General features: G+C 38.5%; 1 protein-coding gene across 1 annotated transcript in view; it reads left to right on the top strand.

Moving 5' to 3' along the window:
- Nucleotides 1-22,050, top strand: part of LOC140244677 (serine/threonine-protein kinase 25-like) — a 67,201-nt gene extending 45,151 nt beyond the window's left edge. Inside the window, exons 4-9 of the mRNA XM_072324297.1 lie at nt 1,037-1,194; nt 7,842-8,027; nt 9,745-9,884; nt 12,907-13,084; nt 15,726-15,853; nt 16,896-22,050. Of these exons, the coding sequence (XP_072180398.1) occupies nt 1,037-1,194; nt 7,842-8,027; nt 9,745-9,884; nt 12,907-13,084; nt 15,726-15,853; nt 16,896-16,935 (830 nt within the window). The 3' untranslated portion in view covers nt 16,936-22,050. The remainder of the gene's footprint in view (nt 1-1,036; nt 1,195-7,841; nt 8,028-9,744; nt 9,885-12,906; nt 13,085-15,725; nt 15,854-16,895) is intronic.
- Nucleotides 22,051-24,755: the final 2,705 nt, after the last annotated feature.

Below are 24,755 nucleotides of genomic sequence, written 5' to 3'. Positions count from 1 at the left end.
ACAGTTGGAGGGGGGGGGGGGATGTTCAGTTACATGTACATGCTATTGGCATCAATAACATGATATACAAATTATACGTGTGAACAGGATGAGAGATTACTAGCTGACTATGTACTTTATTGTTGTGTGATACTGCAAGGGTCATATGTTAACTGTGCCGAGGTTTTCATGATTTGGGACCTGAGAGTCTTTAAATTTGTGATCCGGAATCACAATGTTACGCATGTAGGAGATGGGCTAAAGATTATTGTGAAATGTTTATAAAATGTTATACTGTATACAGGCTCCTATAAATCAGGGTGAACACTGTGCCATGGTGTTGGCTTATAGGGGCATAGTCCTGGTAGTGTAGATGGCGCTGTTGATGATACTGCCGATCATCGTTAGCATTGATACGAAGATTACCGAAGTTGAGCTGTCATCAAGAGTAAAGTGCGTAGGTGTTGCTAAGTAATGTTGCCTTTGTTGTTTTCTTTGCGCATTACGCAGTCTGTAGTAATGCTAGGGTGCGTGCATATGTGCTTGTTATTGTGACATCACAAAAGAAGTTTGCTAAAGCTGTCATCCCCCTCAGCCGATTCATGAGCCGAACTGTGATCGGACCACTGACTACACTGAATCGGACTTCTTCGAACTCGGGAAAGTGGGCCAAAGCGTAAGCGCCAAAGAGAAGTCGATAGCGTAGGTCTCTATAGGAAACTTGCGCCGTGTGCCCGCGTACGCATTTGACTAAAACACCGGGACCATGCACCTTTAATAGTAAATGACACATGAAATTCTTAAAAGATAAAAACCAATGCTAATATATTTCATTTATGAGCAGAAACCCTCAAAATGGACAGAGTATTCATGATGCAATGTAAAGCTGAGATTTTTTGTTTTGTTTTGTCTCTATGAGAGAGATAAAAATAACAAATGTTGAGAAAATACATCAGAACTGTGACAGTTTCATTCCACCTGTAAATTGCCTTCTGAAGATGAATTCAAGTGTATCTTTCCTGTATCCTGTCTTCCCTTATGTCTTACCTTCATTCAGCTGCAAATGTTCTTCTATCTGAAAACGGAGATGTCAAACTCGCGGACTTCGGTGTCGCCGGTCAACTCACGGAGACCCAGATCAAGAGAAATACGTTCGTTGGGACGCCGTTCTGGATGGCGCCCGAAGTAATCAAGCAGTCGGCATACGACTCAAAAGTAAGTTTTCTATAGACTTCAATTCCTCTGATGTCAAGCTATTGAATATTTTGTGAGCTCGTACTATGTGCATTTTCGAAAAGCTGAAGCATGCTCAGTATGTCATTTCAATGTATGCTGTTGAAAAAACCTTGGAATGCGATTGGTGTAGGAGTTCGTGTTCTGACTGATTTCATTGGATACCAAACTCCAGCATTATTGTCAAATGAACAAATTGCTTGGACTCCATTTTAACTTTGAGCATCTTTCCTGTTCATAAACACCTGAAAATAACAGGTTTTTAAAATCTATCATCCACACAAAAAAACTTCATACCCCTCATGATGTGCATTACACCATGAAAATCAGTCACACTCAATGTTTCTTTGAACCCATTGCGATAATTCATTTTGTGCAGCATTTTATATAGATATGTGAACGACATGTGAAGAAATCATGTTTTTTTTTTATAGGTCTGCATACTCGGGTGCCTACAGGATCACGGTCTATTGTCACTGCTTAGGCATGTGCAGTCTAGAGATCCAAAGTGCTCCATTTATGGCAGAGATATAACTTTTATTGTTGTTGCAGTGTGTGATCGTTGGCAAATAAAATGAATTTTTCTCAGTGCTATGCAAAAACCAATAACTCATGTGTGAATGTGGCTGAGGGGTGTTTCCTCCTGTGCATTATGGAAGGTCATATTAGACTCATAATCTTTGTGAACGGATATGAATTACAGCGCAAACATCGCATGTGCATTTTACAACACACATTGATAAAACTCATTGAGCTACTTTGTTTTGTTTTGTTTTGTTTTATTGTCTCTCTCTCTCCCCCCCCCCCCTCTGGTTTAGGGGTATTCCCTAAAATATCCAAAGTTACATTCTATAGACTCAGCGAAATAAAAGCCTATTGACAAATTGCATTGTCTTTCAGAAACTGGTGTTAAAATGAAACATATGCTCCAGATGTGTTTCCTTACATCCTGTTTGAAGTCTGAAGCCTCTGATGTTGTCTTCATTTCTGACATACCCTGTATGATAAAACTTTGCAAACTATTCTGCTGAGGAAGTCAGCATGCTGTTCCGGGGGGCATTTCATGAAGGAACTTGTCGGATAAAATGTCCGACAAGTCAATTATATCCGACAATTTCAGAGAAATCAGCCAATCAGACTAAAGAATTTCTCAAAACTTGTCGGATATAATTAATTGACTTGTCAGATATTTTATCCGGCAAGTTCCTTCATGAAATGCCCCCCTGGGCTTTTGATGTCATGGCCTGTCAAATTTTGGCACACTTCATCTGTTTTATCTCTGACACTTCAATGGAGATTTTCCTTTGTTATGACCCATGATCATAAAAGTAGTGTTAAGGGGGAGGGGGATACGGTGCTGGTAGGACCATTAATATCAAAATGTTGCTTCTTTGTAGTAAAATCAAAAGAAATAAGACTTCACAGGTTTACTGTCCCATTCTACAGTATGTGCCTTTTCAAGTGCTTGAAGTGCATTGATCAGTTGTTTTTCCTAGCAATATTAGGGTTATAATTTCTTTGCACTCACCTTAACATCTTTGGTATCTGTGTATGTTAATATAACTGTAAAGTCTGTAATGATATCGGATCCATTAAATGACATAATAATGTGTATGTGTATGTTTTAGTTTGTAGTAAGTACTACACACTCATGCGAATGCACATATAAAACTCGCCTTATCAGAGAGAGTACAGTAGTCAGTACACTCTGAGTTACAAATAACCATGCACATTGTACTCAAAATTCATAGAGACTGCTTACCTTCTAAGATTTGTTCTATTGCATTCCTGGCTTGTAGATTTTTTATTTATTTTTTTTTTCAAATATGGTATACACTCTTTGCATGTAAAAGGAATGCTGAACACGCCATTACAAGCTTGACTGCTAGTGCATTTCATTGGAACAAGGCGAGCCTTGGAACAAGGCTAACCACAAAAGTGGGCGATGTCACATCGAGGTGTCATACCACGCATTGTTCTATCATTGTTCTTTCTGGGTGTCCATGTAGTATACACACACTCTTTACTCCTGACCCCAGGAATGCAGTGACACCATTCTTATGTGGGCCTATAGAGTGCAATGCACTTTCTGTGGTCGTGTATTTTTTTATTTACTTATATGCTATTTATTTATTTATTCGTATATTATTTATTGGTATTGGTGTTGATGGTAATTCCATTGTATGGCAATATTTACCTTGTACCCCATGTGATGTATTTGTTGTTACTGTGTTATTAGTGTGTTGCCACTGGATTGTGCTGAAGGAAATTCTTATGCACTATAGACTATGGTTTGCATTGACATCATATGATGCTTATTAGGAACACCCTGAATCTGCTGTTATGAGTGTGTAGGAGGTATTTTTGTAATTGCCTCCTACAAACCAAACTGTTGGTTGCCGCAAGTATCAGTTTGAGTACAAAGTAGATCCCAGTATCAGCATTGTTCATGTTATCCTTGTTTTGTAAGAATGTCATTGGCCAATACACTGTGTAGTACTGTATGACTGGAATGACCTTCCTAGACAACATGATTGGAATTTCCATTCCATGTATTTTTTCCTTTTTCTTTTTTTCAACAGAATAAAACGGGTTACTACACCAGTAGCCAAGTCAGTTTTACACAGAGATTGTCTCTGATATGTTTATGCAGAGCAATGCAAACACATGGTTATGATTTTTCATGCTTCAATCAGTTTTCAAGTCTAGTTAGTATGGAATTGTACGATATGTGGGTAATGTAGAGTTATCTTTGAATGTAAAATACATTTGGTCTCTAATATTCATGTCATGTGATAAGTGCCATGTCTTTGTAGGTGTCCCTCTTACGAAACTTTGAGTGAGAAGAATGCAAAATGTTCTCTTCTTCCTCCATTTCCTCATTATCGATGTTCTCATAACTAGTTGTACAGAGTTTAATCATTCATCGAAACCTCTGCTTTGCATTGTTAATTTGTCATCGCAATTGTAGAATGAAAGCGAAGATCTTGCAAAATTTGTGGTTATACAATTGTATCAAAACCTTGTACACCGCCCTTCGCTAACCATACTCTGATGGTCATTAGTCATCCAAGGCAGTATCAGTGACATCACCCAAATGTAAAAACAAACTTCTGCCCAGTAGGGACACTCCAAGGATAAACACTGAGTATCTAAATGAGCTGGATGTTTCGATCCCCGCTCACTGATAAAAGGGCGTCATGCTATCTACACTGTATTGACAAATGAAATCAGATTTATGTATTGACACAAATCATTACTGTAAATTTATAGTGTTAGCGTCCATTACAGCCCAGGTAGATGAGGTCTCCGGATACTCCACATATTATGTCTCAGATAAACCAAACTTTCATTACAGACTATAGCTGTCATGACTCTGCAATTTATTTCTCAAACTCTGCCTGTTTTTACCTTTGGGAAAAAAACCCCCAAAAAACAAAAACAGTTTGCTGTTGCAAACCCTCATAATATCCATCAAGATTTATCTGGCAGTGACATCACATACAATATCATATGACATTGAACATTTGTACTATGCCCTGAGATCTATTGTGTGTCATATGTGAATGTGTGTGTCCATGTATTTCATGTTCACTACATGTAATTGATGTATGGAAGGTTTATGTTCCCATCTGGATTAATGAGCGAGTGCCAAATAAATCATAAATTTTCATGCATTGACAATGTTAAAATGAATGTTATGATATGTTCACCTTTGGGATTGGCTGAGCAGAGATGTGTGAAATTCTTTTCCATTCTGGACTGGTACCAAAATGAAGATTTCCACCATTTTGTCGTGAAAAATGTATTATGTAGACCAAATAATTGATGATAATGCTCCAGACAATGTCTCCAGTGCTGTTGCTTGGTGACAGGCTTATTATTGTCAACAGTTCTTTTTTTTTTTGGGGGGGGGGGGGGTGGTGGTTATGCATTGAAAAATTACACAATCTTTTGTTGCTGGGAGTTGTTTACCTACATTGGCTGATATCCCCGCTTTGAAGTGCTGAATGCATTGTTACAACAAAACGATGTTCATCGCACCGCTCACTTTGAACTCAGGAAAATAAATCACTAACAAATGTCTGTTGGTATCAGGGGGGTGTTTCATAAAGCTGTTCTTAAAGTTATTAATGACTCACAAGCGACTGGTGATCAGTTCTTGTGCTGAATTATTGAAATTTTGATAAGTATAGCACATCAGAACTGATCACCAGTCGCTGGTAAGTTTGTAACTTTAAGAACAGCTTTATGAAACACCCCCAGGCCTATTAAGGGGGACATGTGTCTAAGCCAGGACAGCCATCTAAAAACAAATGTTTGTCTGTCCTCTGCTGGGAGGGCAAACTGGCCTTTTATGAGTAGAGCTTTTACAAGTGTCAGGACATCGTGTGTGTAGTATGTCTATGTGCTGCTGTGTAGGTAGCTGAGAATCCATTCATATGTTGTACATTGTACAAGTAGACAAGATGACACCAAAGCAGGAAATGAATAAAGGGCAGGTAGGGGACGTACCAGTATTATTGTTGACACGTCGTTGACAAAGCAATCAGATATATGAGGGTGACTGTGAGTCATATATATTTTCTATGTCCACGCAAGTGGGGAGAAATATACTGCATTGATAATTTCCCCTTGATCAGACTTTCATTTTGTGTGTCCGTGTATAGTGAAGGCACACAGGGCGGCAGAATTGATGAATCGGAAGACTGATATAAGTTTCCATCTCTAGAGGAATAATGAATGAGCAATATGATTAATTTAGTTGATGATTTGATATCTTTCTGTTTCCTCTGAAGTGCATTCCTGCCTAGTGATTAAAGAAATATATACTTCATCCTGAGGGACGTCATGCACTTCAATGAAATGAAATGCTTTTGATATGAGGAAGGATTTTGTGAATTATACAAGTGAGGAAATTCCCAATGCTTTGTCAGTGTTGTCTAATGTCTGATTGACAATTGAGTAATGCAGTGCAATTTGCACTAATGTCTGTCTGTGGCGACCTCTGAAAGGTCACAGCTAAGTTTACCACAGTAGACAGGTGGTCACTATAGACAGGGGTTGGAAGTGTGTCCACTGCTGTTCAGTATTGCATTCATATGGGAGCAATTATGTAATTTTGTTGGAACAGCTGACTACTCAAGGCAGGTGGCCTCTTAAAAAAGGGTTTACTGAAATTCAATCTTCACTGACAGCATCAATGCTTGAAATCTTAATGAAAGAAGGAAAACAAATAATTGAAACTTAGGCAAACAAACATGAGCGACTCTGATCAAATTTAGTTTCTTTGCCATCTTATGTGATATGTCTGACATCACGCATTAAGACAGTAGGAAAAAGTGCAAGTGTATGTTGTAGAAGCTCATCAGTAAATGTTTACATTCACAGCTGTCATGTTTCCATTTAAACAAGTTTTTTAATAGCAAAGACCAAAACTACTTTTGTATAAACTTTTTTCTTTTGTGTACCCACTTAGTTTAAAAAGAGAAGCCCACTTTTCAGTCTCTCCTTTATTTTATAAAAGTAAAGTATAAATCTGAATATGTTGTTACTGCCAAGCACGACAAGACTAGCCAATATTTTTAAAAGTTTATATTTGTTATTTGATTTGTATAAATTATAAGACTAGGCAATATTTTCTCAAGTTTGTATAATTGTGTGCCATTATTTGATTTGTATAAACCTGTACTACAGTGGGTTTTTTTTTTGTGTGTGTGTGTGAGCTGGTTGTTGAGTACCTCCCCTCCCCCCCCCCCCAAAAAAAAAAAAAAGAGAGAGAGAAAAAAAAAAGAGAAGAAGTCTTGGTAAGACCAATTGTGGGGAATATTGTAGCACATGCCTGGGAAGACATTGAGATGAAGAGTTTTTCATGGGTGGGCTGCTGGTGATGAAAAAGGATTTTAACCAATAATAAAGTTCTGCTGTGTTTACCAGCTGTTAAAAAAAGAAAGAAAAAAAAAAAAGGATGAGTCTTCTAGGTGATGCGAGATGTCAATGTGCCAGTCATGAGGTTAATTTACTGTGAACCTTAAAATTGATCATCATAGAATATGAAGTTTGCACAAATTACAGATTTGGCAAGATTCTTGCTGCACGAGCAAAGTGTTTTTTTTTTTCTTTTGGATCATCATGAATGAAAAAAAAAAATAATCACATTTGTTCCATTATGTGTTTTGACCTAATGGAAGAGACACTGTGAAAAATATGTGAGCGAGGTTTAGAAACGACAAGAGCGTTTTGATCATCTGATATTTTTGGCAGTGTAATCTCTGAAGTACTGCTGTCACTGACAAAAGAATATAGCAGCAGTCCCACCTACTTCCATTATGAGATAATCTTCAAAGACTTGTTTGTAAATGCATTTTATTGATATTCACCCTAAGTTTGTCATTATCTGTAGTCATATTTTTTTGGGGGTAAGTTTACAATACAATTATTTGCAATTGATAAAGAATTTTCATTGTTTAGTATTTTGTATACATTGGTGATTGTCATGTAATTTGCAACCAAAATGGTATCTTTAGAATCTCTGTTGTGAAAACTAAGTTGCCAATTTTTCTTCCATTTCTCTTCTCCTTTTCCCCACCCCCTTCTCTTTCGTCTTTTCTCATGCTGCTACTGTCCAGGCTGACATGTGGTCGCTGGGTATCACAGCCATCGAACTGGCCAAGGGGGAACCCCCTAACTCAGACCTGCACCCCATGCGGGTCCTCTTCCTCATCCCCAAGAACAACCCACCGAAGCTGGAGGGCAGCTACAGCAAGAACTTCAAGGACTTTGTGGAGGTGTGCCTCAACAAGGACCCGAGACATGTGAGTCTTTAACTCCATCCCTCTACTCTTCTCCTCCTCCTCCTGCTCCTTATCATCATCATCATCATCATCATCATCACCACCATCATCACCATCATCACCATCACCATCATCACCATCATCATCATCACCATCATCACCATCATCACCATCATCACCATCACCATCATCACCATCATCACCATCACCACCATCACCACCATCACCATCATCATCACCATCATCATCATTGCCATCATCATCATCATCATCATCATCATCATCATCATCATCATCATCTTTTGTTCATCCTTCTTTTCTTCACCTTCCCTCTGTTGAAAATTTCATCTGATGGTGACATTTTGAGTCCATCATGTTTCAAATTGACTTTAATGCAATGACCACCAACAGACTTTGTTCCATGATATCCACAGCATATTTTTCATTCATCAGGCTGTCTTCTCAGGCCACTCTTTAATACAGGAAAAAAAAAAGAAGAAAACCAACAACAAGACAGATGGATTTTTCATTTCATATACATGTACTAGGAATCAAAATGTTGGTAGAATGGATGTGTGAAGTGATCAGTCATATTTACGTTGTTGCAATGAGTCTGACTCCTTTCAAGGCCTTCTGATATGTATTGATGAAAGGAATAGTGAAAGCCTTTCCTATTTGTAGCTCTTTCCTCACCCTGCTCCTGCCCCACCCCTCCAACTCCTGCCCCTCCAACCCCCTGCCCCTCCTCCTCCAACCCCTCATCTAGCAGGAATTATTACACATACACATACCTTGCCTGCTTTTTATATGCTAGAACGGCTATTGGGCAGTTTTGTTTTTGTTCGCCCCCACCCCCATATGGAGATGTATTTTTTTTCAAAGAGAATTCATCAAATAAGACATATAATAACATTTGTTCTTGTATGTCTATCTGTTAATCTATGTATATATAAATATAATATGCATTGTGTGTATAGTACCTATCTGTTTGTCTTCATGATCTTAAAGGTAGGGGATACCTTTTACAGACCTCCCAAAATGCAGCAAAACATTAAATATGAACCTCAGGGGACTTGTTTAGGCCACTGCTGAGAAATTTGGAAGTCAACAGTCATCTACAATTTGAATAATGCACAAAACTCAACTACTCAGTAGTTCTGTGTGTCAGCCACACTTAAGCCTTTTTGTTGCAGTCTTCTGTATTTTTTTTTTAATCTATAAACACAAATCTAAAAGTATAAGAGCTGATGTAATAACATATAGAGTGTGTGGCAAGAATGTATATAGAAATGTTTGTAAGTTTTTATGAACTTTCTTCACAAAATATACATGATGGACACACATGCAGTGCATGGGTCTGCAAAGGTAGCCTAGTAATGTACTGGAATTTACGGTGAGCCCCGAAAAAAATTCAATTCAAAATCTAACGGTCAATAAAAATGTACTAAATGTTACCTTCCACTTTCAATACTTTATGGGAGTTTCTAAAATGATACTCTCTTCAACATACCACTGTATTTATACAACTCTTCATTTAAGGCATGCAAATGGGATTCCCTACCTTTAAACACTGCACAACATATAGAGAAAATGAAAGAAGAAAGTGAAATAAAACCATGAACACAACTCTGAATGAGTGTGTGTAATATTTCTGCATGTACACATATTTACATAATGGCTATATTGTGAGTGATTATTTCCTCTTTCTTTTTCTGCTCGCTTCTCCTGCGGTGAACAGCGACCGACCGCCAAGGAGCTGCTGAAGCACCGGTTCATCAAGGGTGCCAAGCGAACATCTTTCCTAACCGAGCTGATCGAGCGCTACAAGAAGTGGAAAGCAGAGGGCAATGACTCTCCGGACACAGACGATGATGACCAGTGAGTTGTCTCCCCAGACCCCAGACCCCCATCCCCCCATTCCCCCGTCCCCTCATCCCCCCCCCCCCCCAATCCCCACCCCCCAAACACACATACACACACATACACACTCATACACACATACATATATTGATTTATTACAAGTTATGTGTTATGGATGTATGACATGATTGCAGTAAGCTAAGTTGTATCACTGTGTTGTTATTTTTTTTTTTGTTTCTTTGTTCCTTGTTCTTGTGGGGAACCATTTCATTGTTGAGTATGCCTGAAAGGGTGGAATAACTCATGCAGTATCCATGTATTAGAGTTTGTTCAGTCATTTAGATTGTAAGACATGCTGAGTTGATACTGTTGGCTGACTAGTGCCAGTGACAGTGAAAAGGAAGACAATGTGTTAACTCATCAAGTCCAGAGAGAACTTTTAGGGCAAAATATTATACTGTCATCCTTAAAGTTGGTAGGTTTTATTATAACTGCACATCATGTATTGCATCACTTAAATGAAGCTTGTTAGATTCATTAAACCTGCAAACAATCAAAAAAGAAATGTACATGTTAATGTTTGCCAATATGAGAGAAAAATATACTGAGACCTGAAAATCTCCCAAAGTTGTGTAGCCAATTTAGGAACCAGTTTTAGGTTTAGAACTGATAGGATTTTGAATAAACTGCAGTGGGGGAAAAAGATTGAATCAACAAATGCCAAAGAGCTCAACTGAAAAAGATTTTTTTCATTTTTTCATTTTTTTTTTTTTTTTTTTAACTGTACCGGATCAAGTTATTTTTACTGTGCCAGACGTAATAAACAGTAAAGATAATGATAAAGAGATACAGTACAGTACTTAACCATGCTGAGTTTCAGAGCATAGCAAGTCATACAGCTAAGTGCCCCACAAAGTTGCCCCCAAAGAATTAGACCCAGGCTGTACACGATGTAAGTAGTCCACATTCAGCTACCCCCACCCCCCCCCCAAAAAAAAATCTAATGTACGTTAGGAAAACACATTTGGGCATTGCAATGGGACTGTTCCATCGTACAAACTATTGTCATACAATCAATAGACATTTGTGTGATTATGTAATCCCCATTCATTGACACTTTTGGTTTTAGGACATCTGTTTTTTACTGCCACATAAAAAACACACTAGTGGATGTTGCTGTCAGTGAACATAGTACAGTTAGGGTCAAACCAGGGTCAAACCAGGGGCTGAGATCACACAGTCAATTTACACAGCTCCACCCATGGACTTAAACTAGGGAGGGTCCTTCTTCTGCATTCAGGCATCATTTGTGCCATGGAGTATTATTAACAGTGTCTGCACACTGCTAAAATTGATCTATTATGCTTCCATATCAAGCAGTGAAGTTCCTGCTGTGGAGAAGGAAACATCCTGTCTGTTTTTTTGGAAACCTCTGTGGAGCCTGTCATAATTTTTCAATGAACGGTAGTTTGGTCCGTGCTGTGTTGAGCTAGGCCTCTCCTCCGCACACTTAATACTTGGGTTACTTTCGGTGGGTAGGAAATACGGTCCAAAGTCCACTTTGACAAGGTATATACGCGAAACCGTTTCCTTCGTAGCCGTGGAGGATAGAAAGTGAGAGTTGGGTGTTCTGCTGGCTCAGTTAGATGAAACGCCCTAGTCATTGTCTGATGGGAATCGAAAGGGGTGGAGGCCCAGCGAGACTGGATGCCGTGAAAGGATTATTGAGGGCCATTTATTACAGCTTCTGTCATGACACCTCATGTGTTTTGTCCTAGCAAGTGAGGGCACGATATTGTCAGCTGTGTGAACTACACATTCAATTAATGAGGATATCCTGAGGGGACTGTGATGATAAAGCTCTGAACAATCAACTTCTCTCTGGGAAGTTTGATGCTGACACATGCATACACCAACAAATGTTTATGTGTGTACCTGTGATTATGTGCATGTGTGTGTCTGTATGTATGTATGTGTGTGTGTGTGTGTGTGTGTTCCCTAATGACCTGTGATGAATGCTTGCATACCACTACAGCATTTGATATCATATTAGAATGTGCCAATACAAACACAGAAACTGGAATGAGGAAGACAATGAGGCTAAAGAAAAAAATATAATTCTTGAGGGGGGGGGGTACCCCTCTTGCATTCAGCAATCTGTTAATTAAAACAAATTAAAACATAATTGGAACACCAGTCATAACCATGAATATCCGCAAACTAAAGATTAAAGGCTCCTCCAATATCTAAATATATACATATTATATATATTTTTAATGCAGTAGATGTATGTCATGATCAAAAAGTGTCAAATGCACAAAAGCAAGCAAACAAAAAAGGAACAAAGAATGAAGTACTGTATAAGTGGTTATTTTCGCGAGGGTTTAATTTTTGCGAATTTCGCAAATCACAGTTGAATCACGAATTTAACAACACGCGAAAATGTCGCCATACACTAGAGTAACAATACATGCAAGATAGCGTTGGTGTCAATTCGCGAAATCAACATCTCGAGAAAATGTCTGTCACCTTCTAATTCGCGAAAATATCTGTATGCGAAAATAACAGCTTATACAGTATTACAAATGTATATTGATAATGCCTTTTTTCATTTAAGCAATCGTAACTCTCCGTCTTTTAATAGAAAGTCATTTATTGATATACCAGAGTTGGAAAGCTGAAACAATCTAATGTGGAGGGTATGATTTCCTTTAACATGAATTCATGTAAAAGAAGGAGATTTCCTGATGATCTGAGTAGTAAAAGGGTGACTTGTGAGGCCATGACATTGCCACCTTTAATTTGCATATCAATGTTTTCTGAGAACATGTGAAATTATGACATTCTATAATTTTCTTCTACAATATCCGATTTGGTAAATCTTCCACCATTCTCTTTGTGAGATTTGACAGTGTATATGAAATTAAAGTCAGCTTGATCATGTAGTGGACATTCACTACCATGTAGGATGTAGCTTTCCCTGATAGTCTTGATCAAGGGTGTTCTCATAATATTTTTTTGGTGTCTGTCTTTCCCACAGGATTGATAATGAGACCCTACAGCGGGATGACGGTCCCGAGTTCGACTACCCTGGCAACACCATCCGCGGCCCCCAGTACATTCCAAGCGAACCGCCCCCAGAGCACGTCGAGCCCATCCCCCGCAAGCAGCCCAAGTCTGAGTCCATTCAGTCCCTGCTGGGTCCCCTCCTCCGAGACGTAAGTGTCGAGGCCCCAGAGTGCTTCAAGTTCAGTTTGGTGTTCAGTTCGCTGCTGTTCAAGTAAACGTTCTGCTTCCAGCAGCTGTAGATTGTTCATAGATTGGATGAAATATAGTTGAGACTCCATAGTAATAGTGAAGACCAGGAAGTATACGTGATGATGGTAACTATGTCCTAACCACGTCATTCTAAACAAGACAGAAAAGAGCTGATGTGGAAGAAAATAGCATGAGAGAAAACCAAGCTTGTACATGCATAGGCCTTTTGGCTTGCCAATATCACTGATCTGATGGGAAAATTTGAAATTCTGCAACTTCCATAAAGTTTAAGTCTGATTTTGATGCAGCCTTCATGATTCTGTCTGTTTGATTTTGCTCAATTTACTAAAGCCACCTGAAATGGTGGCGGAACTGCTTTTTAACCACAATTTCAGGCAAGAGTTTCTCTGAGAGTGCACTTGAAGAAAATTCTGACACATCATTTGCAAGTGAAGTTGATTCAGTGTCATTACTATTGCTTGATTGATATGAGTAATGACTATATTTAGATGCATTGGTTAAAGGGATGGTGTAGTATTGGTTGAGGTGAGGATTCAGCTTTTAGGTTTTATGAGATACTTAATAGAAACCATTTTATGAAATGTTACAAAGCCTACAATTCTATTAAAGAGGAATTCAAAGTGTGTGTGATGAAAATCAGTCTTGAAATGGCTGAGATATCCAAAAACAAAGTAACGCAAAGTCATCTTAGTAAAAGGTGGGTCCCACCTTTTATTAGGATCGCTTTGTTCTGGACATCTCAGCCATTTTAAAACCAGTTTTCATCAACTAAGCTTCAAGTTCCTCTTGGAATTGTATGCACTTTTATATTTCATGAGAGGTTTTTCATTATGTAACAAACAAAGTTTGAAACCTGAAGCCCCATCCAGACCGAAACTATATCATACCTGTAATCATGATTTCAGGCGAGAGTTTCCCTTATACTACAATTGAAGAAAATTCTGACACATCATTTGTAAGTGAAGTTAATTCAAAGTGTCATTACTATAGCTTGATTGATATGAGTAATAACCACGAGTATATTTAGATGCATTGATTAAGCAATTGCTTAAGTCAGAAAATTTTGTGCGGCATGATGGGAACACCCAGATATTGTCATACTCATGACATTATGCATTTCACAGAAATATGTGTCCACCTACTCACACATGCTGCATGGGGGAGATGTATTGTAAACAGGTCTATATTTAGTTAGCGAACACCAGGATGAAAGTGTTTCCTCGCCAGAGCCTATTGCAGGAAATAGTCCGAGTTTCATTTCCCGTTGACACGGGAGAATACCCAGTCCGCCAAAATGTAGCATGCAAAATCCTGTAGGGTGTCATGTTCTATTGCAGCTCAGTCAAGGGTAGATTGCAGCATAGCGTATCACATGTCAAGAGAATTACAGTCATCTTTTGTTTCCATGCTCTTGTTTCAATTTTATTTATTTTTTTAAAATATAATTTCCTCATAAATTTTTCATGTGTACAGTGTTCCTTTTTATTAAAGCAATGGAGTCATGTCTTGTCTAGTAACATTTGTACATTTTGTAAAGGTCAAATTCTTGAATTTCCATTGTGAAGTGATTAACCACAGATTATAGTTGAAATGATGCACGCTAACTTTTTGATGTACTTAAGAGACACTGATTAAATTCTTGATGGATAAAAACACTCCAAGCTATTATATTCTTGTATAATTTTGCACATGATAGGCTTGTTATATTTAGGTGAGTCACAGAAAATATTTCTTCCTGAATATGTTGGCATTACAGTATTCCATGCATTTCATAAACAAGGAGCCTGACACAAATAAACATCACATATCTATTACCCTGACAACCAGTTTTAAGTTCTGAGAAAGCATCAGATTAAAAACAATAGTTTTTGGCATTGAGTTGGTCAGAACTATTTGTTGGTTTATGTGATTTTGGCTTAATTAAAGTTGGAGCAGCGTTTCGATCGAAGGCTTGCCAACTTCGCATACTGCAAAGCAAGATATTATTGTGGCATGAAATTTTTGCGAGTTGGAGCTGATGACCTTTTTCGCTGCATGAAATTTTTCATGAATTGCCACTGGCATTCAATGCCTAGAGTGTAGACAAGAACCTTTCCATGCAGTTTAATTTGGCGAATCTTGTGTGAAAATGCATGCGAACATTTCTGGTTTTACAATATTTGGCTCAAATGCACAACCATGCGCAAACCAATTTGTTTTGATTACTGACCATTTGCAAGAAAAACAGTTATAGCTTTGTCATTAAATGTTCATCTCACTAAAACTTGCAATGTTCTCTACCCTTTTTCTTTGTGCATTTTCAGCATAGACGCTTTAACTATAAAAAAAAAAAAAATCATTTGTCTTTGAAAAACAGAATGTTATCCCAAAACACCCAAGCATTGTGGTCTGAGAAATATGTGGCACACAGAAGATTTACACCGTGACACATAGAGGGTTAACAATACCACTGACGTTCTGTAGAGACGTGACCATTGGAAAGTGACAGCATCAATTACTGTTCTCTCTCTCAAACAAATGACTCTTGTGAATGTATCGGTAAATGTTCGTGACATAATCCCCTTGCCCTTTTATTTCCAGCTCAAGACGAAGAATGATGGATTATCGGCGGCGATTGATGAACTCCAGAATAGCTTTGACATGGCGGAGGAATCGAGTCCAGGAATTTGCGATAGATTAGTCAGCCAGGTAGTCTCCAGAGTAGAAAGGTGAGTGGCAGAAGGGTCGCTGGTGCACCTACTGCAGATGCAAAAGGTCGTATGTCGCCAGTGGGAGGTGAATACCTGCAGTGAGTCCTTTCAACCAGTGTGTGTCTAATGCACTCAAGATATGACCTTGTAGATGTCACAAAACTCAAACTCAATTAAAGATGCACTTGACTCTATTTACTGTAAAAGTGAGCATTTGTGTGTTTTTGTACAAAATTTAATCTCTCTTAATATTTGCACATTTCATATTCAAGATAGTTTAGTTGAGCACAAACTTGACCAAAATTCCGCCACGCATGTGTCATATTTCCTTTGTTATTCTCACAAAATACAGGATTTGGTGATATTGTGGTGATATACAAACCAGTGGAATAGTTGTAATAGGATGACATCATGCTTGGTCTAATTTGCATATGTCAAGGTCAATAATGTCACTGTTTTGCCAAAGCTTTTTTTTTTTTCAACTCTAAGTTGCCATAGCTTTCTTGTTATTGTTCAGTTTTGGTGAAATCTCCCCAATCTATTAGATTGTGATGTGGTTTATCAAATTTGCCTTGAACGTGCAGTGGCTCTTAGCCTTCACCCTTCTCTCAAAGTACAGGCACTATCTCTGAATGTATGCCTGGCCTTTGAAGGCATGTCTCAAGATTTTGGCACCGTCCCAACATTCCATCTGCCCCATTATGGTTTACAGCGTCTCGGCAAGTGACAATGATACCTACTGACGTGACTTGATCACATTGAGCCATTGGCAGGCAGGTTGTAAACGTCATAGGGCTGAGCAATGGATATGGACTGGAAGCTCCCAGGGTATCTGAGAACGCTTTAAAAATGGCACTAGAAAGGAATACCTAAATGGCTTTAGAAGTATAATCTAGTTTTGCTGATAGTGCTAATTTATTAATCAGAAAGTTGAAGACAAATCAGTAATAACTTGCACCACTTTACCTTTATGTCAATTCCCTCCTCCTCCTCATCTCATTGTCATTCAACCCAATTCTCGATTTCATGTTGTTGTTTTTTTCTCTCTCTTTATCTACAGTCCTCCAAGACCAGGTTCCTCAAGACCAGTTACACACTAACCTCTGACACCAACACCCCTCCCCCTCCACCCCCCTCCGAGCTGCGTAGATAAGAAACTGAAAGGAGGAGGGGAACAAAGAAAAGCAGAAAGCGAGAAAGAGAGAGAGACCAAGAGATCTTTTGCCGATCTTGGGGCAACTCCATCGACACCTCCACCTGAGATAGACGGGGAAAGAATTCAGCTTTACAGTGAATCCAAAAGTGGTTGTCCTCCGAGGGTTGCTGATGAACTTAGAATGCAGCCAGCTGTCATTTAAAAAAGAACACCTCTTAATAGGCATGTGGATAGTCCAGCGGTATGGTCATAGCCACCGGTAACCTTTTTCGATCTCCTAATGTGGGTCTTCTGTCAACGGGACGTGAAATTTGCTAGTTCACTTGGGGAGAAGTGAGACTGTTTACAGACGGCAGGTTGAGAGTTTCTGTTAGGTTGACCAGAGAACATTACCCGATGGAGACAGAAGTAAGGAGATGAATGCTGCCGACCGCGCCCACTCTGGTGTTAGCTGGAGACCCCTCGGATTAAAAATGGATTGCTCCGAATTTGTGTATCATGCATTAAACCCTTCGGTTTATTACGCAAACCCGTTTATGCATGTGTTGACTGGGAGTATCTCCCTCCTTTCTTTTTTTAAAATCCATTACGAGCGATCTTGTTTGTTTCTTTTCTGTAATGATAAATTTCGCTGTGCAAGCATGGGGATATCCATGGCTGGAATATTTGAGGTGGCATCCCGCGCAGCATTCAGTGCGTGCAGGAACAGGAGGACGAGTTCGTGCAAGAGTTTGACGTGCTATCAGTTATTTGTCTTTAAAACCAGTCGTGGCCCTGAATGGTCCATTGATTTGCTGCCTGAAGAAATGGTAGCAGTCTAGTATTCCCACTTTTTTTTTTTCTTCAATTCACCCCTTTACACCTAAGGGAGCGGCATGCATTATTTATTTCATGCTTGTGTTAGTAATTGACCCAAACTGAGAGTTCTTGAATCTGGCATACAAATTGACTGGCTGCATTATTATTATTATTATTGTTATTATCATATTATCATAATGTAATGATTCTGCAAAAGTCAGAGACATAACTGCTGTGTTGTGTGTGCCTGACACCACAAAACCTCCAAAATCCATAGCAATGGCCATCAAACTACATAGGGAGGGGAAAAAAACAAAACAGCAGCAGATGGCCACTTATGCATGAGAGTGGTGTTTTCCTCCATGTGTGTTATAGTTTTGAAATCGCTGCAGTGTATTTCACAGACAGAAAGAGATGTACATTGTGATTCATCCAAACAAAGCACGTGGTGTTATTCATACACGGATGCACCAAGCTCCAAGCCTTTCATCGTAAATACTAGGACGAAAATGTAGAGAACAAAGAATTCAGCGAAGTTTTGTTTTGCTGAGTTGATTGGTCAACGATATTCCATAGCCATAAAGCACATGATACGAGAATGGATTCAGCTCAGTTGGTTGAAATACCTCATTGTAACTGGTAAAAAGAAAAAAAAAGGAGAAAAGAGTGTGAAGAGGGAGGACGTATAATGAAGATTGTGTCATCCAAAAGTCCAGTATTAGGTTACACTACATAGATGAGTGATATTTCTTGAATGCCGGGCGTGACAACGAATATTGAGCACATATCTCTTTAGATACTCCTTTTTTTTGTGTGTATTTATGTATTTAAGCCACCTGTAGAATAATTGAGCAAATATAACCGGTGTTTTACGTATTCCATTGCATCAGAATTTACGGTCAATGATAAAGCAGAGTTGCGTATAGGTAATCCTCAGAAATCTAGCACAATTTTGTACAAGATGCTCATGATTACACTATCGTGGAGAATCTGAAAAAAAAAAGAAAAGAAGGGGAAGCGTCTATGTAATATATTCATTTTTGACACATTTATATTTTTACAGTAATATTTCTATCATCTTTTGCGTACCATGTGGACAAACGATTGTTATCATGTCCTGGGGGAAACTGTGTTTCAGTAGGTAGGCTATCTGTAAGCTTCCACGTGTGTTCGTAAAATTCTTTGACAAGATGGCAGCGTTATCTTACACAGGCTTTCTATCCTCCAGGTTGCGTGTATCTACCCAGTGTAGTATGTGGTCGTATTTATTTGTCTTCAAGCTTTTATTGTCCACCCATTCATGTCACATTTTCGTGAGGTATCTCCTCTTGTCTGATATAATTTTTTTTTTGTTTAATTTAAAGATATATAATGAATATTCATCAGCATGTGTAAAGTGTGCATGGTACCATGTGTTAATTGCAATAATAAGGGAAAAGAAGCGGTGATGTTGTTGTTATTATTGTTCAGGGCACTTGTGTTCATTCACATCATCCTCTAGATGTCCTGTCTAATTATCCCCAATTTGTCTTAGACAGATTTAATCCAGGAGGAAAGGTGTGGCTCATTAACCTCCTCAGCTGTGTATGATTTGCCACACCTTTGGAAAAAAATTGTGGGTCAGGGATCACAAGACAGCAGCAGGAAGCTGCAGCAACTTCCGGAATTTCAACATTTTGGTAAATTTGCATTCGAATTTAATACTGTGTGGCCTTTTGCTTTCAAAGAGAAGAGCAAGATTATTGATCAACTGTGCAGTGGGTGTACTGCCATCCAAAGTCACCTTCTCAGAATGTGTCAGTGAATTCATTTTTGTGGTTTGTCACAAGGATATGATCCTTTGCTGCACAGTGAAATGGGCGTGAAAGGTCAAGACTGGTCAAGGCTGGACCTACGATGATCTCCCCCCCCCCCCCCCCCCTCCAGTGATACCCTACTCTTTGGATGAATTTATCAGTGTCAAAAGACTGTTAAGGACAAGATGTTTGCCCTCTCGACTGCTGCTTCATTTCCTGTGTCGTCGTCTGTGGGAGGGTGCATTGGGATGAGGGTGGGGGAGAACAATCAGGGATGAGGGGGGGGGGGGCGCATTGTTGCGCTCAGGAGCTCCTGAATTTGTCTGGGGTTGAAGCTAGTAATCATCAGTAATCCCCTCTCATTTGCTGCCGAGTTGATGACATGCCCCACGTGAGCGTAAGCAGACATCTCGATCAGGAAGCCGATGTTTGTTTACTGTGATATATTTGAAAGATGATAGGAGCAATGAAGAGAAATCCATGCAGCAGTGCATGATGTATTTGTATTACTCGGGGGACGTTTTGTATTTTCAAACAGTTGAGTGATTATGAGACCTGTGTTCTATCCCTGCTATTCATATTCTTTTCATATTCTAGAATGTTTTTCTTTTTGAACAGAATATATGTGAATCAATTGCTTTGCATGAGACTGTGGACCGGTTGAAAGAAGCAGCATTATTTGTTACACAAGAAGATTATGTAGTATTCTTTGAGTCCGAAAGGGCACAATATAAGCAAGATATGTCCTAGCAGACAAAGACTTTATAATTTGTATTTTTAGATGGACTCTCTTGGGGTTTTGTTTTGTTCCTGCAACATTGTCCCACATATGTTATTCAAGCAATGTTTTTCTGGTGACTTCAACACACCTCTGTTACAATCCTCGGTCTTATGCACAACTGCAGCTTGAACTAATTTTTCATGCGACCAAAGCTGTCTTTTCAAAAACAGAGAGAAAAAGAAAAGTTATGACTTCTCCATTGTGTGTAGGATCCTTGTTTTCAACTGGATTCAGTAATTATCAAAAGTTATTCATATTTTAGGCTGTTCAGTGTATACACTCCATGTAGACAGACTGGTCAAGTGTATGTACTAGTGCAGAATAAAGTTCTTTGGTTTGATTTGCCAACTCTTTCAAACATTGGCAGTGCCAGGGACTGTTCCGTTGGCATGATGTTCAAATTATTGCCAGGCGCCAACATTACAATGGGGCGAGAATGCACAGACAATATACCAAAGAATAGAGTGCATGGATTGTTGGAATGGAAAAAAAAAACTGTTGAGGTTCAAGTAGATTAATTGCTTTTTATAGGAACTTGAGCAGTGCATTACTATTGGGAGCTTTGTCACTGACCAGGTTGCTGCAGTTTTGTTTCCTGTTTCATTTAGGGAATATCATCATCAACTAGAAAGATACCCAACAAATGGAACAGGTTATAGTCTCAGCTGCAAATAAGCAGTCAAGAAATATGTCATGAGGAGAGGAAACAATGTACGCATACTTATACATGTATATGACCATAATTTGGTTGGATTGTTATGTGTAGCGATAATGCAGGGATTGTATGTGGAGCAGAATATAAATGGAAGTGTATATCTCCTTCTATTTCTGGAATCTGAAACATCAGATATGGTGTGTTTAGAGAGTTGTCATAGAATATCCTCTGTTAGGCAGTTTGTGCCGAGGATCCAAAATGTTGAGGTTATACTAAACCATACCAAATAAGGAAAAGAAGAAATAAACAAATGATTTTGTTGTTGTTTTTGGCCGTGGGAACAACACTCCAATAAGCCAGTTCGTAGTTCCACTTTGCACAAGAACAGAAAAGGGTTATTTGAGATAGCAAGAATGTTGGTTTTTAAATTCACTGAGATAAGCATCTGTACACGTATAATGATGATTCATGTAATCTATATAAGTGCCAGCATGTCCATCTGACAGCAAGTCTGGTATTTAGCAATATGGATAGAAAAAAACAAAAAGTTTGCCAATGCATTCAATGCAAAACAAGGAAATGGATGCTCTCCCAAGTGAAACCAGGTGGGCCATTCTAGTCACCTGGTTCAATCTTTCTTTGAGCCTGAATCCATGAATTGTTACATTAGGCAAGGTTATGCATTATCGCTTTGACAGCGAATGAAGTGCCTAACCAACTGAGAAAAAGAATGGTCATTTGTCCAGATGTGCACATGAGCTAATTACGAACTGGCTTACAGTCTGCATCTTTTCTCAGGAACACTTATATTTGATTTTTTTTTTTTTTTTCAGGTAGGAATTCCTTATCCATTTGATCGCCGCTATAGGTATGTAAGTCACAGTTGTCATGTTCTTGTTGAAACTGTGAATATGAATATGGTTTCTCCTTTTGTGAGTTAATTTCTCATAATAATGATATATATGTATGTATGCAAATCAGTTTGTAGTTTTTAATTCATCAGAGTGTTAGTATAAGAGAAAGAGAGAGAGAGAGGGAGAGAGAGAGAGAGAGAGACTGAGATGAATAGAACATGATGATTATCTTTGCTGAGAGAAGTTGAATCTTTTGTACCGAGTAATTTTATAAGATTCTATTTAAAAGGAGGCAGTGATCACATGACACTGTTGTTGTTGTTGCTGGTAGACTGCTTTCATGCTTGATGGAGGGAGACATTCATACTGAACACAATTGTACCACATGAATTTAGTAGAGAAGGATCTGTGCATAGGAGAGGTTGTAAGGAAGAGGAACACGTAGACTGTAACCCCTTCATACGTGATCAGCAGAAATATCCTGGCAAGATTTCTTTGTAGATAAATATTTCTTTTCATTTTTTTGATTTTGTGACACAAAATGCAGATATATCAGTTTTCTCTTCATCTTCCCTTCCGCTGTTCACGTAAATATATTTTGAACAGTAAGCACTGTGCAAACATTTCTTTGCAAGTGTGTGCTATGAGCATGATCTGTTAGAAGACTTTAGACCAATTGTGTGAACAAAGGGTGAGACATTCATTTTTATTTTCTTTTTGTCGGCTGTCTAGATGAATTTGGAGTCGGCAGTAATGTGGACTTAGCGAGCTTGATTGCGTGAGACTTTATCAAGCACGCTGATAAATAATACATGAAAGCCCTTCTTTTTATTCATTTAAAGGCAAGTGGGGAATGTTCTGCATGCATTGGTTGCTGTCTTTCATGTTGTTACTCCATTTTGATTTTCTCTTTTTTTGTTTTTGTTCAATTATGGAATGTTTCCCAGCATATTTATAGGGGAGAGTGATTCTTCCCCCAGCTTTGTGACATTATTTCAAGACATGCAAAAAAAAAAGAGTTGGTTGCCCTGTCGGACGGGTACATTTGTAACAAACCCGCTGGCTCATATTACAGGAGATTCACGTTGAGGCAAGTGCAGTTAAGCCAGGAATATCTAAACCTTTTTTTTTTCCCCTTTTGGAATTGAGAAGAAGAAAAGTAGAAGAAGAGACTGTCGTAATGGCATATATATGTATAATGGATTGAACTGACTCTAGTCTTAGATATATAGGTGATGGTATTAGTATTTATATGTTAGGTACACGGCTTGTTGGAAGAGCATTCTTGTATTTATAGATTTTTTTGCAGAATTCCTCTTTTCTTTCTCTTTCTTTTATTCTTTTTTTTTTAAACTGAAACAGCTTAAAAAGGTGTGTGCGAGAAAAGGTGGGAAAGCAAGCCCGGACCATGGAGATAATGAATCCACAGCTCTCAGTGTACAATTGAGACTTGAGATATTGCTGTAGTACATAGCTTATTGTTACTGCAGTCCATCTTCGTACTTCAAGACTTGCACAGTTCTCACAAATGGAGCAAGATTGCCCAATACTCCTGGCTGATCTTTACTCGTCAGAGTTCTGGCCCACAGCATAAGCGGGGAACTAAAAGGCATGCATATGCTGTACCATGTCGTTGGCGCACATACCAAAAGAGAGAGAGAGAGAGAACAATAATATGGATTGGCTACCTGCGAAATTATTGCAATGGTCATATCCCGTACCCCTGCCCCTTGACATATTCTATGGTGCATAAAATATCATTTCTCTATTAACGAATCACAGAGAAGCATGACTTTGATTCCATATGGATGTACATAGGGGTCTCCAAAGTCCATGCAAAATTTGATGAATGCTTAATCATTCTTTTCTACATTGATTTTCACAGTTACATCGAAATTCTATTCCCCACGCAGTTATCTTTTTTTCTAAGTACAAATCTGAAGATAAGCAGTTAAGCAGTAATTTACTAGGATATGTGACTAATATTACATGCCATCTTGAATTTGTAATAAAGAAATCAGTATTTACTTTGTTCACAATGTTTTTCTTTTTGTTTTCTTTGAATATCAGAAAAAAAAATATTGATAATATAGCTGGAGGAAACCATTGTAATTATTTTTGTCAAAATGGTTATGTACAAATGAAAGAACTGACAATGAATGAAACCTTGTGTCTTGTTTCTTCTTGTGTTTGTTGAGAAAGTGTGAATCTGAACTGATATACACGTACCAAGTAACAAAGTAACACCTGTTTATTTCCTTCAATACTGAATCATTACCTCTGAAAGTGAAGAGTTTGTTCGCAAAAACCGATAAGTCCATTTTTGAAGATTTTGAAGTTCAATCTCTGTCATAAAGTACAGAATAATACCTTTTAAATGATACATGTATATTGGTCACTACATATAAAGGTATATTTTTGAAGTTACGGTCACAAGAAGCAAAAATTTTCTTGTTATTCTCTTTGTTTTTCTTGACCTTTAATCACAAATATCTCCATTTGGCAAATATGGACTTATCGGTTTTTGCAAACAAACTCTTCGAAGTTTATACACAATGACAATTATGTACATTGAAAGGGGCATGGCACCAAAAAGCACAGCATGTAATGGGCATGTCTTACAATACAACATATTTACAGATAGACATCAACAACAAACAATGGAGGATTGATATGTGTACTGTATACTAAGGGAAAATTGTGAGCAGACAAGTGTATTACGTAATTTGATTGTGAGTGTGCTGGAGCGATGCTTCGTAAAGGTTTTTCATGTTTGTGGAGATACATGTACATGAGGTGCACCACAGTGTGTGTTGCGCTCAAATGATGCGACCCAAACAAGTAGGTGCTTACCATTGAGTAATTATAGTTTATGTAAGC

The sequence above is a fragment of the Diadema setosum genome, chromosome 21 (assembly GCF_964275005.1).
Source record: "Diadema setosum chromosome 21, eeDiaSeto1, whole genome shotgun sequence".
Lineage (NCBI taxonomy): Eukaryota > Metazoa > Echinodermata > Echinoidea > Diadematoida > Diadematidae > Diadema > Diadema setosum.
Note: the sequence above shows the minus strand (reverse complement) of the source record. Positions and strands in the feature narration are given on the sequence as shown.